The sequence below is a fragment of the Poecilia mexicana genome, unplaced genomic scaffold, assembly GCF_051168715.1.
Source record: "Poecilia mexicana isolate PSO_F unplaced genomic scaffold, ASM5116871v1 scaffold_3, whole genome shotgun sequence".
Lineage (NCBI taxonomy): Eukaryota > Metazoa > Chordata > Actinopteri > Cyprinodontiformes > Poeciliidae > Poecilia > Poecilia mexicana.
The window spans coordinates 30,765,432-30,779,918 of NW_028263372.1; the positions used below are offsets into that span (position 1 = coordinate 30,765,432).

At 38.5% G+C, this 14,487-nt stretch overlaps 1 protein-coding gene across 1 annotated transcript; it reads right to left on the minus strand.

The window, feature by feature from the left end:
• Nucleotides 1–951: 951 nt before the first annotated feature.
• LOC106911022 (CUGBP Elav-like family member 4) lies at nucleotides 952–11,452 on the minus strand. Its single transcript, XM_088004417.1, has 2 exons — nucleotides 10,508–11,452; nucleotides 952–1,103 (listed from the first exon to the last, which is right to left on the minus strand). Exons 1-2 carry the CDS (start codon nucleotides 10,755–10,757, stop codon nucleotides 985–987), a joined length of 369 nt encoding a protein of 122 aa, XP_087860543.1. The 5' UTR covers nucleotides 10,758–11,452; the 3' UTR covers nucleotides 952–984.
• Between the last annotated feature and the right edge of the window lie 3,035 nt (nucleotides 11,453–14,487).

The window sequence follows — 14,487 nt, forward strand, 5'->3', positions numbered from 1 at the left end:
CACCTCTGCTTACATTTATGAACCAGCCTATGTGCATACCGTCTTCCTCGTTAGTTACCTATCTCGCGTCTCACTCTGCCTAACTGCAGCCCCCTCCCCTTCCCTGGAGACGCAGAAGGATGTCCTCAGGCTGTGACTAAAGCCCCAACCCGGGAAGTTATCCTGGCAGCAAAAGGAAAGGAGAGGCAGAGGTGCCTGATGAGAAGTCCGGGCACAAGAGGAAGTTCTCCTTCTTAGGCTCCTTCAGGCAGTAATTCAATCATGCCTTGATAATTCCCCCCATGTGAGAAATGAAACCTCCTCCAACACATTGAGGACAGATAGACAGCAGAGCCTCATATTCATTCCAGATTGAGGACCCCCTTCTGGGTGGGCTTAAGAACCTACTACAGGGTATGTTTTACCTATGTCATTTTAAGAGGCCATTACTTTAACTGAAAAAGTTACCTGTTGCCACAGGCAAGTGAAGGAAAAAAAAAAAAACTAAGAAAAACAAGGGTAGGTATTAAAACAAAAAAAAAAACACCAGATGGAGATATGCATGGTAAAAATGATTGTTTATACTTACTGTTTGATTATATGTGATAATAGAAACAGGATTCCTCAAGGCAATTAGTGTCAGCAGCAGCCATATTGCAATAGGACAAGGGAAGGGCAGCGCGGGCTGTTATGAAGGAGCGCTTATCAAATATCTCTGGCGGAGTGATTAGTGTAATAAGACACTGCAAGGTGAGATAGGCCACTCAGTATTTTAGTTTGCCTGTGTATGTGTGTCTATTATAGTGTGCGAGAGCTAATTTGTGCTTGAATGCGCAAGAAACAGAGGCAGTGAAAACAGAAATGATTGAGTCTGTCCATCTGTTTTTATATCTGTGCGCCTGTGTTTAAATGTGGATCTTAATATCTACTGTGTCCCTGTGAGCCATTTATGAGCCTGGGAGAGTGAAATGATTTTTATGTGACTGTAGACTTTAAAAGTCAGTTTTAGCCTGTGACGGAGGGCAGATTGGGGGTACTTACCCCTGGCAGCGTCTTCTGTTCATGGAGGGCGCTTTGGGCCTTCAGTGCTGACTCTCTGGCACAGTATGTTAGAAAGGCACATCCTGTGTGAGCGTGGAAAGAGAGGAGAAGTTTGATTAGATTAAAAAGAATGAAGTAATAATAATTGGAATTCAGATGTTTACCAATATGACATTTGAAGGATATAATTACTTAGTGCAAGGCATAGCCCACGTATTTCTATCAAGCTATGCTAAACAATTAAAAGGCTAAAACTTCAAAACCACATTCATCATTCTTATTAAAGTGCTTTTAATAAGATGCAAAGTAAAAATAAAAATAAAAAATCCTGAGCTTGAGAAAATCACGGTTTACCCTACAGAAGGTACGTTTTCAAAATGTGTTTAACTTCAATGATGTATTTTTCTCATGTTAAGGAGTATAAAATTGTGATGAGACTAATGAGTCTCCTCAGCTCGTGAAGAATCTGTTTCCACATTGACCTGTTTGTCTCTACTCATTCAGGAGATGTTTGAGAAATACTCTCTGTTAACTGCTTGTGCAAACCTGGATCAAAGATCAAGAAATGTGAACTTAGACTGCAACACAATGCAGCTTAATCAAGATACTAACACACAGCGTTGCCCCTCCCTGACCTTTTGCTGCGCAGTCACTTAGATGAGGGAAGGCTTCTACACCTTTCCTTTATGTACAAAATATACAATTTTTACTCTTTTTTTAAAAATACTTTTAGTCACATTTGTTATACTTGCATTGCACCATAAAGAGCAAACCAGAGAAAAGTATAACACTCTGCTCCATAAGCAATTCAGAAATACTTGGAGCAGAGGTACTTAAAAATAAGAGCTATAAAGATCCTTAAGAGGTTCTGTTATTAAGATCTAAATTTTAAAGTGCAATTATAACAGTATAGATACTAAAACATCACATTCAGTTTGGCTCCCCATGCAAAACTTTCCAAAGATACCTCTAGTGAATACAATGAAAATGCATCTACTAGTATGTCATTTTACTCAATGTTATCATACTAGAATAGTCTCAATCCAGTCCTATTTAGTACCATGAAACACAAGTAGAATACCTGAAAAAAAACAACAGTTTGCACCTTAGTCTGATTCCAATTCAGTATTTACACAAAAGAGAACTGCTAATATTTAATTTTAATTGCAAAGCTTCAAAACAAGCCAGCTCAAATTAATGAAGTGAGCCGTACTTCACTGTTCCTTGAAAGCTTAAGCATCTAGAAAAAAAGTGTAACCTGCCAAAAAGAGAGATTTAAAAATGCATTATTTTCCTCACCAGGCCAATATATAAGCCTCACTGTAGTTTTACAAGTCATTGGAATTCATATATATCCCATCTAGAGGAATGTGGCTCTCTAAAGTTAATAGCTCCACACCCTCAGAGAAAATAACATGCTGCTTCAGAAATAAGATTTTTTTTTTATGTAGCAACTCCATCAGATTAAATCTTGTTAATGCATGCATATCTTCTGATGAATGGAAAAGTGCTTGTGTCAGTCTCATGTAAAGGAGACCAAGCAAAACTAAGTGTAAAGTGTGACACACAGCTGTAAAACCTTGAAGTTTGTTTAATTTAAACCAAAGAGGTGATGAAAATGCTTAGTCAGCCTCGACTGGAGGATTTTTTTTCTTCTTTCCCATTTGTGAAAAAAATTACACCCACTGCTTTTTGATAAATGATTACTATCACAGTTACTGAGCCACAAATCAGTATGCACGGTGATGAGCTGAAACTGTACCCCCACACATCTCCGGGGGCTGTTCTTTGAAGTCAGAAAATTCAGGAGGCAGAATGTAAATACATAGTTTATGGCAAATACGTCTCTGACAAAAATGTGACAGCATTCATTAAAGGTTGAGTTGTTGCTCTGTTATGTGCTTGGCAGAGCTGACAATGGGTGACCCTGTTCAGAAGAGGTTTTGCACTGAGCAGCATAATTTCCCATTACTATATGTCACACCTACTGCCAAGGATTCCCATGGGGGACTACACACAAACACACACATACACACACACACACACACACACACACACACACACACACACACACACACACACACACACACACACACACACACACACACACACACACACACACACACACACGCATGCAAGCTCACCTACTCACACATTCAGATGATACTCTGCATGCCTAGCAAGCATCATCCCCAAAAAGCCAGCAGCACACTCTGGCATCTGGCCAAAAGAGCTGCGTTTCACAACAACCTTCACCCACCTCCACAACTAGGCAGTTACTCAAGAGGAAAAATCACCTAAATGACACTGACGAACCAGCACGGCACACAGCAGAGCAGAAAAGTTTGGGAGCCTGGGGAAACACTTATCATCCTTTGTGTGACATTACAAAACTGTTGAGCATGAACCGAGAATGTCCAGGGGGACAAGTCCCACAAGAGACTCGTGAGGCTTGTAATCTAAAGGTAACATTCATCTCATTTTGCTTTTACGTAATTCTGAGACTTTTTTGGTAGCAAACACTGACACACGTTGCACATAAGAGACTAACATCTTGTTTTGTTTGACCCATTTGTTTGACCCACTCTGATATCAATAAAAAATTTTACTATAATGTAGCTCAGCAGATTATCGTCGGGTAGAATGCTTGAATTATCTAATTTGCTAATTTGTCTGTATTGTGTTGTGTTGAACTTCATTAGTTTTTTTTTTTTTGTTTTGTTTTTTTCCCCATATTTTTACTAGAATGGGTTTGATTGAAAAATAAATATTACATATATATATATATATATATATATTATATATATATATAAACGTTTGAAATTTGACTCATCGTATCTGAGAAAAATAAAAATAAAATCATAAATAACAAAGATGTGTTGGGTGTAACCAAGCCAGAGTCACTCAGCCTCAAAAAAATAATACCTAAACATAATGTAGAGTTAGACTAAAAAGGAGAGTTACAGTCATACCTGCTGCAACATAATTAATTTAAGTTAAGAAAATGAAATTAAGACACAGTCTGAAAATCAGTTAATCCAGGTATTGAGTACATTTATACATACTGCATAAATGTATGAACATACCTCTTAAAGCTGCAGTATGTAACTCTGGTAAAAAAATAATAATAATGATAATAATAATAACAATAAAAAACAGTAATAAAAAAATCATTTAAAAAAGTTTTCCATGTACTCGTCTATACAACAAATAATATGTGAAAAAAGCATTATTGACAGCATTAATACTGTCTTCCTTGCTCTGATTAGTTGTTTCTGACTGTATTTCAATATATATAAGGTTATGTACTGCAGCTTTAATTGCTGTATTAATAAATTGCTTTGGTCTCATTTGAAATTGTAATTATTTGAGAAGCTGAATTTTTGGTCTATTTAGCTGAAAGACTTTCACAGAACATTTAACAGAAAGACATGTCTGAAAGAAATGTCTAAAATATAACTGATATATTTAATCTGCTTCACTTTAGAATTACATTTCTGAAAGAAGAAGTTTTTAAATTCTGCAATGTGAATTTGTTAATATGTTAAACCTGATTTGTGTGTGTGTGCATCATGTGTGGTGTGTGTGTGTGTGTGTGTGTGTGTGTGTGTGTGTGTGTGTGTGTGTCATGAAACGATATTAGTTTGTCTTTTGCTGATTCCACTTTTTATTGTTTTTTTTTAAACCAAGTGAAGTAAAACATGATGCAATCCCGCCAAAGTGAAAATTGGTTACTTTTCTCCAAGAGGCCGTTTTTTTCTTCACAGTTTACATGACTTATTGAACTGGACATCTTGTGCAGCACAGCTTTTAAAATCCTGACCAGCTGTATGATTCTCTCTGCTTCTTCACAGAACTGGAATCTCTCCAGGACTTTGGGAAAGGTTTATATTCATAGGAGTGATGGTTCAGGGGACATCTGAAGCCTGGCGGAGTCAGTCACTTAGAAAGCCAGATGTTGAACAGATGAGAAGCATGAAGAGAAGGATGAGTGAAACAATGATTTTTGAGTGAAGATAACATCTGGTAGCAGGTTAGCCTGTCAATTTAAAATTAGAAGATGACTAACTGAATCGGGAGCACATTTCTAATTTCAAATTATTACATACTATTGTGCCTATGCATGAATACAATGCAGAACCTGAAAAGAAAATCACATCATGGTCCTGACGTAATAAAACTTTGAAAAGATTGGTGTTTCAAATTGCTTTTCTTTAATATTCAGTTGACACCATTAAAAAACGTTTGAACCACCCCTTTCAAAACTCAAATTAAGCTAACATTGACCGAAGATTATAGAAATAGGTTTTCTGAATTAATTGGGGAAAAGAAATACAAGAGGACGATTTCATAGATGAGGTTCTGAAATGAAGGCTAAGCTCTGGTGGTGGTTTGGCAGTCAGACTCCTAACTTCCTGTGATGAGCAGGTTAAGTGGGGTGAAAATAATACTTTGGTAATCAAATACAATTTACCACACCATAATTTAAGCAAGGGACAAAAGTTCAACCAATTGTATGTAAGGGAAATGGGAACGTAAACCCTGTGAACTGGTTCAAAGAAAAAGCAAGAAAGGTGAAATTAGTCTCTGCACTTGCAAGAAACATTTTGGGTAATTACTTTAAGAACTTTTTTTCTGACAATAAAGCCTTTTTGAACAACTTGTTTTGAAATGGAAATAAGCTTGTGTTAACAACTGTGTGAGTACAACTGTGTGAGTACAGGGATGAAAGGTGAGTTTTTTGGTTGTTTGTAAAAAAAACAACAACCTTTAGGTACTAATTGAAATAACATCTTTAACAAATGTGGTGAAAACCTCCATTTATTAGCAGGAACTTCTTGCAAAATACATAATTTATTTTTCCCTTAGTATTTATCAATGTCTAATTAATGTCCTTTTTTTGCAGAACAAAAATTAACATTAAAACTGTCTTATAGAAATGATACAAAATAAACAAGTGGAGGCTTTTGAATGTGACAGGCAAAGAGACAAATATTTTAGGATTGATCCGGTACTACCCGCATCTGACTTGGCCACACTATTACCAGCCATCTCTCCATCTCTCCGTTGTTCCATCTATCGACTTTTGAAGCGGCCTGTTCACAGCCGTTAGTTGTCTGCTTCCCTCACAGCCTCCTTTCTAATGATCAAAGAGGTCATCTGTAGACTTAAGCTCCACCTGTCACTCAGCTTACACAGTCTGTCAGTCATTTACCAGCACTTCGTCTACAACGCCCCTGTTGTAGAGAAAGCCCAATACAAGCATTGCGCTGTGGCTCAGCTGTATTTATTGAATTAGAGTTTATTCCTCAAATTCAAAGCAAACCAAAAAAGCTGAAGAAACACTTTCAAATATTTGTTTCCAAATCACCTTTCTGCTGTGGTTTTACTTTTGAAAATGTATTCCCCAAAATGCTTTGCCTTCCAGCAGTTTGACTGGCTATTTTTAGTCAATTACACTGCGTAGACCAACCAAGGAGAGGAGAATGGATGAGGATATTTAAGAACTCTTTGTATCTCTTACTCCTGGCTGTGTGGCACAGCTCTTAGTCCCCCCTCTCAGCATCAGAGAAGGATTGATAGATAATGCTACTCAAGCAAAAGATTTGCCCCCCACTAACATTCAGCATGTCTGAACAATGCATGCACTCTGGCACTGACACTAAGTATTATGATAATGTATGGCTCAGCAAAATGATAGATGTTAAACAGCTCGACCTGGCTGCACCACGCACTGATGAGCACCATACACGCCGATAGTGCCAAGTCATCCCACGCACTGCATAAGGCTCCCCAAAGGCACGCAAACTATCAAATCAACATTAGAGGGAACTGTGTAGCAACTGCGGGAGCGGACAGGCTTATCTTTTAAATAAATCTAAAAGCGCTGTTAGGCATTTCTGCTCAAATGTCCAGGACGACGTGAAATGCAGAATTCCCCAGATAGTCTCACAATTCCTCAGAGATCCCCTACAGAGCCAAAGTAAGAATTTGCAGAGCACAAAACATCTGTTCAGATTGTTGCAGTACTAGTCACATGAATTAGTCATAAGGAAACATGGCATATTCCAATCTGGCCTTAAATCCATAATTATGGTGCAGTTTTGTGTCACAGCACCCGGGCGGTGAAGAAAAGTAGAGCCGCAAATCACCCATTGGGAACGGTTTACTAACTGACACCTGCAGCCATACCCATCACTGACTGGAAATAAAGTCAAAGCTTTATTAACCACAAGCTGCAATTTCAAGGTAGGTGTCTGAATGCAGAGAGCAAAGTCATTATGAAGTTTTTAATTTAAGGGATCACAAAAATAAACCAATTATCTAAATTTAGTACTTTATTAGCCTGAAGTCAAATATATGCATGTTAAACTTTAGCACATTATGCCAGTATCTACTACAACACATTATACAAACGAGACACTGAAATTAAACTTGTCATTAAATCAAATTGGAAAATTAAAGACTATTTTAGAGGGTTTATTTTTGTGTGGTTGGGTAATCTATTAGCAACACAACATGCAATATAAAATGGGCAGGTTTCAAAATTAACCCGCAAAAAGTACTGAATATCATTTCTATAAGTGAGATTGAAATTTAATGCAAAACAGAAGCTTCAGAATAAGCATTTAGAAACAATACAGGAAACAAAACAGTCGTATCTAATTTCACAATGGAATCTCATCTGGAAAAACGTACTTTGTCTAATTTCTTTTGTGCTTTCCTGATTCTTTTTGAATTTCCTTCCAAGCAGTCAGACTTTCTTATAATCTTTTAAAGTTGATCCTGATTTAATTTGTTGCCTTGCTGTGGCACATTTTGCTAAAAAAATAAATAAATAAACAGGAATTTTACACAGTGAAAGGGTTCTAGTAAAACTTATGTAGAACTTCTTTCACAAGAAAAATGTTTTTAGTAAAATTTTAACCAAAAACTGAATGTCAACAGAGATGTGAAGATTTATTGGAAACTGGAGATTCAAATGAAAGTTTTATGAGATGAAAGTGAAAGTTTTATTTGAACATGTTAAAACAGAGTTATATCTTCCATTCACTGTTAAGATAAAATAAAATGCTGTTATGTTATGTTATGTTTTATGTTATGTTATGTTTTATGTTATGTTATGTTATGTTATGTTATGTTATGTTATGTTATGTTATGATATGATATGATATGATATGATATGTTATGTTATGTTATGCTTCCCAGAAGCCTGGGACATTTAGGTGCATTTCTGCTGGCTGAATGAACTCAGTAAACCCAGGGGAGCTCACAATGCTGGGGAAGCCATAATCCAAATGGGAGAAAATAAAATAAGTGTGGGATGTTATGTTTTTTATCCAAAGTATTTTTTTTTCTTTTTTTCCATCTCTTTTAAATAAGTTCAACTGAACATTGTGCCAGGTTCATAAAATGCTTAGTGTCATGCTTCCTCTATAATTAATTTCTTTCTCTTTCTTTATCTCTTTCCTTCTTTTTCTGTCTTTCTGTTGATTCATCAAAAAGCAAGCTTAAAAGTTAAGAATCAACTACACCTAGTTCTTCTTTTTCAGTGTCTTACCACAACGTTTCAGTTTTGATGAATCACACATCGACACAGCAGGAGTCTCGGATGTGGTCTGGACGAAGGGCCAATAACAAAAACTAATCCCTATGCATGGGTGACATCTTATTAAAAACACATGCTTATGTTCCCCAAGTACTTTTGAATGTCACACAGGATGGAGCAGGCATGACACATACATGAGGGTGGCCTCGGCGGAGGATGATTTGAACGTACACACGGTTTGGCTTTGGAACAAGATGACCCTTCCTGTGGCGACTATCCTCAGGACTGTTGACATTCAGGGACGGTTGAGGATGTCCGCAAACAACATGAACACTGGGAATATTGTTTTAATCGATCTTCCAGGGCTCCGAAACGAAACAGTGGAATGATGAGGGGCAGGTCAAGCAACAGCGGCTGATGGCTGGAGGAACAGGTGGTGCACGGATGTCTTGAGGGATGCAGACTCTGAGCAGCAAGACTTAACACCGAGCTCATTCCTCCCACGAAGGGCTTTGAATCGTGTTAAGCAGTGAGATCATGAACTGCATCCCCTGCCTCACTTATTACACTTACATTTGCAAGCTTGTGAAACAATATTCAGCTCATAATTTATTTTCATTATATATCTTCAGATGTATATTTTAATATTTAAAGTGATCAATTAACATATGTGTGTGTAAGTGTGTGACAGAGATTAGAGTTATATCCAGCAGGGCATAAGTGAATATTAAAGTGGGGTAAATATTTTTAAATTATGCAAACTGATCCAAAGTAACAAAGACTATTATTATTATTATTATTATTATTATTATTATTATTATTATTATTATTATTATTATTATTATTATTATTATTTATTAATTAATTAAAATACATTGATTTTAGTTTGCGGAGCTCAATCAAAATTTAAGAAAAACTTAAGAGAGTCAAAGTTTATGAATATCAAACTTCGGACTATTCTGTTCCTCTTGCTTTTTTTATTTTATTTTATTTTTTTATTTTTTTATTTTGTTTCGTTTAAATTATGACTTCCACGTTTTTTTTCTTCACCCGGCCCGCTTGCTCCCATTTATTTTTATCACAAGCGTATCATTAGATCACTGATCGATCCCTGATGATCCGTGTCCTGTCTGACTAATTACTGAGCGAGCACGGAGCCCGATCGTTTTGGACAATAAAGGGGTTGGTTGAAAGGGTGGGTGAATTTGTACAGAGCAAGCCAAAAGACGACGCACGCTGGATCGCAGCCTCCACTATTATCACGCATTGTACTTCCTGACTGCATAGCCGCCCACGGAGCACCATTACAACACAGCTGCCATGTAAATAGTATTTTCACACAGTTAATGACATCCGAAAAGTAAGGCAGCCTATCAGCCCGCTAAAAGGTCAGAGCTGCATGCCAGCACCACCTTAATCACAGAGGCTGATTGCCTGATAATGGTTTGCATTTTCCGCTCCCGAGAAAGCATTTATTTCTATCTGACAACGGGCACCGAATGCCCGTTTTTATTTTTTCTTAAGTTATAGACAAATGCGGCTGCAAAATAGCAGCATCCCGTGGACTTGCCCGTCCACTGTCCCGCCCCCTTCACTGGCCTCACCAGGAGCTTCAGCACATGAGAGTCAATGTAAACACACACAAAGGCGTTTTCAGCTGTAGTATTCACGTGGACTCGCTGGACGCCGTAACAATTAACACTCCACTTCCCACTTTCCACGTGTTGTCTGTCCCTCGTGTACATACACATCTGTATATATAAGTGGGACAGACAACATATATCTCTATACTTTCCTAACCGACTGCTCCACTACTGAGTCGGGGTATTTTTAATTTCTTCTGCTGCTGGATCTCTACGTATTTGCACTCTTTCTGCCTCTTATGTGTGCTGCATCTCTCCAAGGAATCGTAAAAGTAAGGAGAGCAAAGCAACCAACCTTTATGCATTCCCGTAAACCTGTCTTTCAGTACAGTGAGTTCATATATCTTTCCGAATTCCTCAAACAGGGGTTTCAGGTCTTTTTCCTCCAGGTTTCTGGGAATCTGCCCGATGAAAAGCTTGATCGCGTCGTGGTCCTTCATTGGAATGGTGTTCTGGCCGATGGTAAGCCCGTTCATCCTGCCGGCGCTGTTCGTGGTGCTGAATCCATTCTCCTGCTGCACTCCGTTTGCAGTGACTGTAGCCATCTTTCCTCAATGGGCCGGCGGGCTACTCTCTCTCTCTCTCTCTCTCTCTCTCTCTCTCTCTCTCTCTCTCTCTCTCTCTCTCTCTCTACCTCTCGCTCTCTCTCTCTACCTTTCTCTCTCTCTCTATCTCTCTCTCTCTCTCTCTCTCTCTCTCTCTCTATGTAGTCAACTGCACAGTGTCACAGTGCACACCCCCTCCCTTTCTTTATATCTTCCTCTCTTCCCACTCCTCCTCCGGTTCGTCTCGCTGCTTCTCTTCTCTTCTCTTCCTTTTTTTTTTTTTTTTTAAATACAGCCTATAAGCCCCGTCGTTTGGAATTAGTCGTGTTTACTTCATCTTGTGCTTTAAACGTATTTCCATTTTCGGGTCGCCCCAACCCCCTTCCTCTCCCAACCCACACACACAGCTCACAGACTGCCACTGTGTCCCGTAAGAACAGTTCATAGTTTATGAACAGACCACGCCCCCTCGCTGATTTACATCATGAGTTTGGTCCAGACGAATGGAAGAGGAGGATGCCTGTGCATGGCTCCCAGAAGGCAGCGGCACAATGCAAACATTTGTGCAAAGTAAAATCCGTGGGATATTTAGAGTGTGTCGCAAAAGTAGCACGCTAATTTGTGAATGTTTCCACATTTTGTGACGTAGCAATCCCTAATAGTGTATTTTATTGAGATTATATGTGGAAGGTAAAGGGAGGATTTTTTTTCTTAGAATAATAAAAAAAAAAACTAACATATGTGGTACGTATTTGTATCCAGTCCCATTTACTCTGATACCAATAAGTAAATATCTTTCTTCAGAAGTCATCTAATTTATTTGACATCTATACAAACAATATATGTGTGTGTGTGTGTGTGTGTGTGTGTGTGTGTGTGTGTGTGTGTGTGTTCGTGTGTGTGCATTCTCTCTGAAAAGTTTCATAGGCAGAGTCAAATACAACAGTTTGAAATTAATTCTGCTGAAACCCTGGAGCTGCTGTTTGTCACTGTCCGTGGTGCTGAAGCCACACTGCTCTTCATAGACCGTGAAATAGATTGTTGGAGCAACAATTTCAACTGTACATGTTTGCTCTGCAGATTCTTCAAACCCTCCATCTGTCTGCCGTGCACATTTTTATTATTATTTTTTGGTCCTTTTTCTCACAAACAATCACACAATGATGCAGTCAGTGCCACTCTTTAGAGCGGGTTTGTTTTTTCATGCAGGGGAGCGCGTGGCCTACTCGTATCTTCTAATCTCCACAGTGCACAGAAAGCTCTAATTAATGCAGATGGGAATGCTACATCAATACCAGACGAGTCTAGCTTATTCTGATAGTAATAAACATGCCTGATATGACCGTCGTTTCTGTGGATCGTCTTATGTATCAATTATTGATTTGTGTGTGGCGAGTTTGCTATATACATGTGAAAACACTGCCTCCTGCAAGTGTCTGGAATACTTAGAAGTGCCCTTTGGAGTGCTTGAGAGATTTTTCCACATCTCAGCAGTGCTGATCTGCACCTGGGCCTGACCTTCAATCTGTATGTGGAATTTGGCAAGTAAAAAAGTTCTTTTTTTTTTTTTTCCTGATATTTTCAGAGAATTACAAATGCTTGCTCACTGAGGTACATTCACAAAGCAGGCCTAACCTCTGCTAGGTTTTAAGTAAATGAGTACAAAAAAGATGTAATTAAATAGTAATGATCAGTTTGTTCCACCACCTTTTCTAATTAGAGCAATGAGGCAGCCTCTAAAGGAGATAAATTGATGATCTATCTATCTATGGGGCAACTTTTCTGGAAAAAAAGAGGAAAGATAATAATCAGCCAAATAACATGCAGATGCTTACACATGTGAGATTTTGAGTGGATTCATTCCAGTGGCAGGTGTTTCTGAAAATGTTTCTGAAGACCTTATTTGGTCACTTGGCAATAGGGAAGTATGTTTTGATGGATGGCAGGCAGTGAGCTGTACGGGACTTTCACTCCTGATGTTTGTCAGAGAAAACCAGTCTTTTGGGGACAATTGTGTTTGGAGAACAACATTAACATCTGGTACGGGACTTTCTTCGTTCACAATATTTATTTATTTCCTGTTTGTTCACGTCTTTGTTCTCCTCAAAAACATAATGAAGCTTCTTTTTTTTTTTTTTTTACCCCATAATACAACAGGTTTCCCTTGGCAAAACCATCAGGGCCACAATTTCCCAGAAACACATAGCTAATTTAACTTAAGTGCCAGTTTATTAGCTTTGTGATTTTGATGTTCTGCTTCTGTCTTTTCTCTGGAAAATAGTTTCCCTGCACAGCTGTGCAGACTGTGAACTGCCTAGTAGAAAGAAATGCAGGTACTGCATGATCTGTCTAGTTATGCCCATGTGTATGCAACCTATTTGTGCACACACAGGCAAGCACATCTAATCTAAAATGTTGACAAGGTTCTTCTTCCTGCCTGTGCCAACCTCAGCACCTAGATGAGGTCGCACAGGACACATCTCCTGATTGCGCTTGTTTTCAACAGAAGAGTAGCCAGAATTACTCGAGGCTTTTGTCAAGTGGAGGCGCACATACAAATAGAAGCCACATAGATGAGGAAGAAATACCTTAGGAATCTTGAAATCCTGGAAAACATATATCACTCTAATCTTTCTATTATTTCATGATAAAAACTACATCTTCACATTAAAAATCACAGCCCTACCTGAGACGGAGACTGGAGTAAGGTGTGAACATGTTAAATGTGTCAAAAACAATTTCCAGACTATTGCAAAAAAAATTATTTACCCCAGGGAATTTACATAGTGGAACTCCAATTTTCCACACCTGAGTGAGTGCCATTTCGGGTTTTATTACCCAAATTTTTCATACCACTGTCAAGGTGACTTGTTGGAATGTCACAGACACACCACTTGAAGCTGCTTCAAAAAATATAGTTGCCTGAAAAAGCCAATCAGAGACATAAGTCATGCATTGTGCAATAACAGTAAGGTGTCATGCACAATTCCTTTATACTGTCAGTTCATTATCCCATTAAACTAGAAAGATGGAGACTCCAAAGTTCAGCGTTGTCATGCATGAACATTTTTCCCTGTCTGTTTTTCACAACATAAGTCCAAAAGGAGAGCAGGCATTGATATTCACGGCACAGCCAGCTTGAGGTGCGACAGTATTTTTGTGAATCTGTGAGTGTATATGGAAATACTGGAGCTGCCTCAAACCTCAACCGCAGTCTTTGCCTGAGGGAGGGGTACATTTGTTCCCCCCAAGACACTCACACACACAAAGACGGTCGCGCACACTCTGGAAGATAAAGAACCACTCACTCAGAAGCCATAATTTTCTCTTAAAAACACAATTTCTCGCCAGTTCATTTGTTTCAGTGCTGCAGGGAAAAGGCAGACGTGATTGCTGAACAACGTTCCGACATTGTTTTGGTTAAATTAAGTTGTGCTCATTTTTTTTTTTTTTTTTGAAAAGGTAAATTACACGTCTTTCTTTATTCCCTTTATGTTTTGTGTACCATGTGCGCTGCTCTCGTTGTGCTGCGGAACGATAAGCAGGCGCCTTGCTGCATGTTTAAGTTTAGCACTGACGCAAAGTGGGGAATAAATAAGAGAAAAACAAATAAGAGGTCATGGAGACCACAGTGAGTCATCTGCTTTCTGAAAACTAATGAATCCAGCAATCCTCTGTATGGGCCTCCCCTGAGTACTGTCCCACCAGTTTTACTTGCCGCATGTAAATG

Bases quoted from the DNA above. Each gene is read 5' to 3' on its own strand.
- LOC106911022 (XM_088004417.1), bottom strand. From the start codon at position 10,757: ATGGCTACAGTCACTGCAAACGGAGTGCAGCAGGAGAATGGATTCAGC. The intron at 1,104-10,507 runs GTTGGTTGCTTT...ACGCTCACACAG, and splicing joins GTTTACGGGAATGCATAAAG to GATGTGCCTTTCTAACATAC.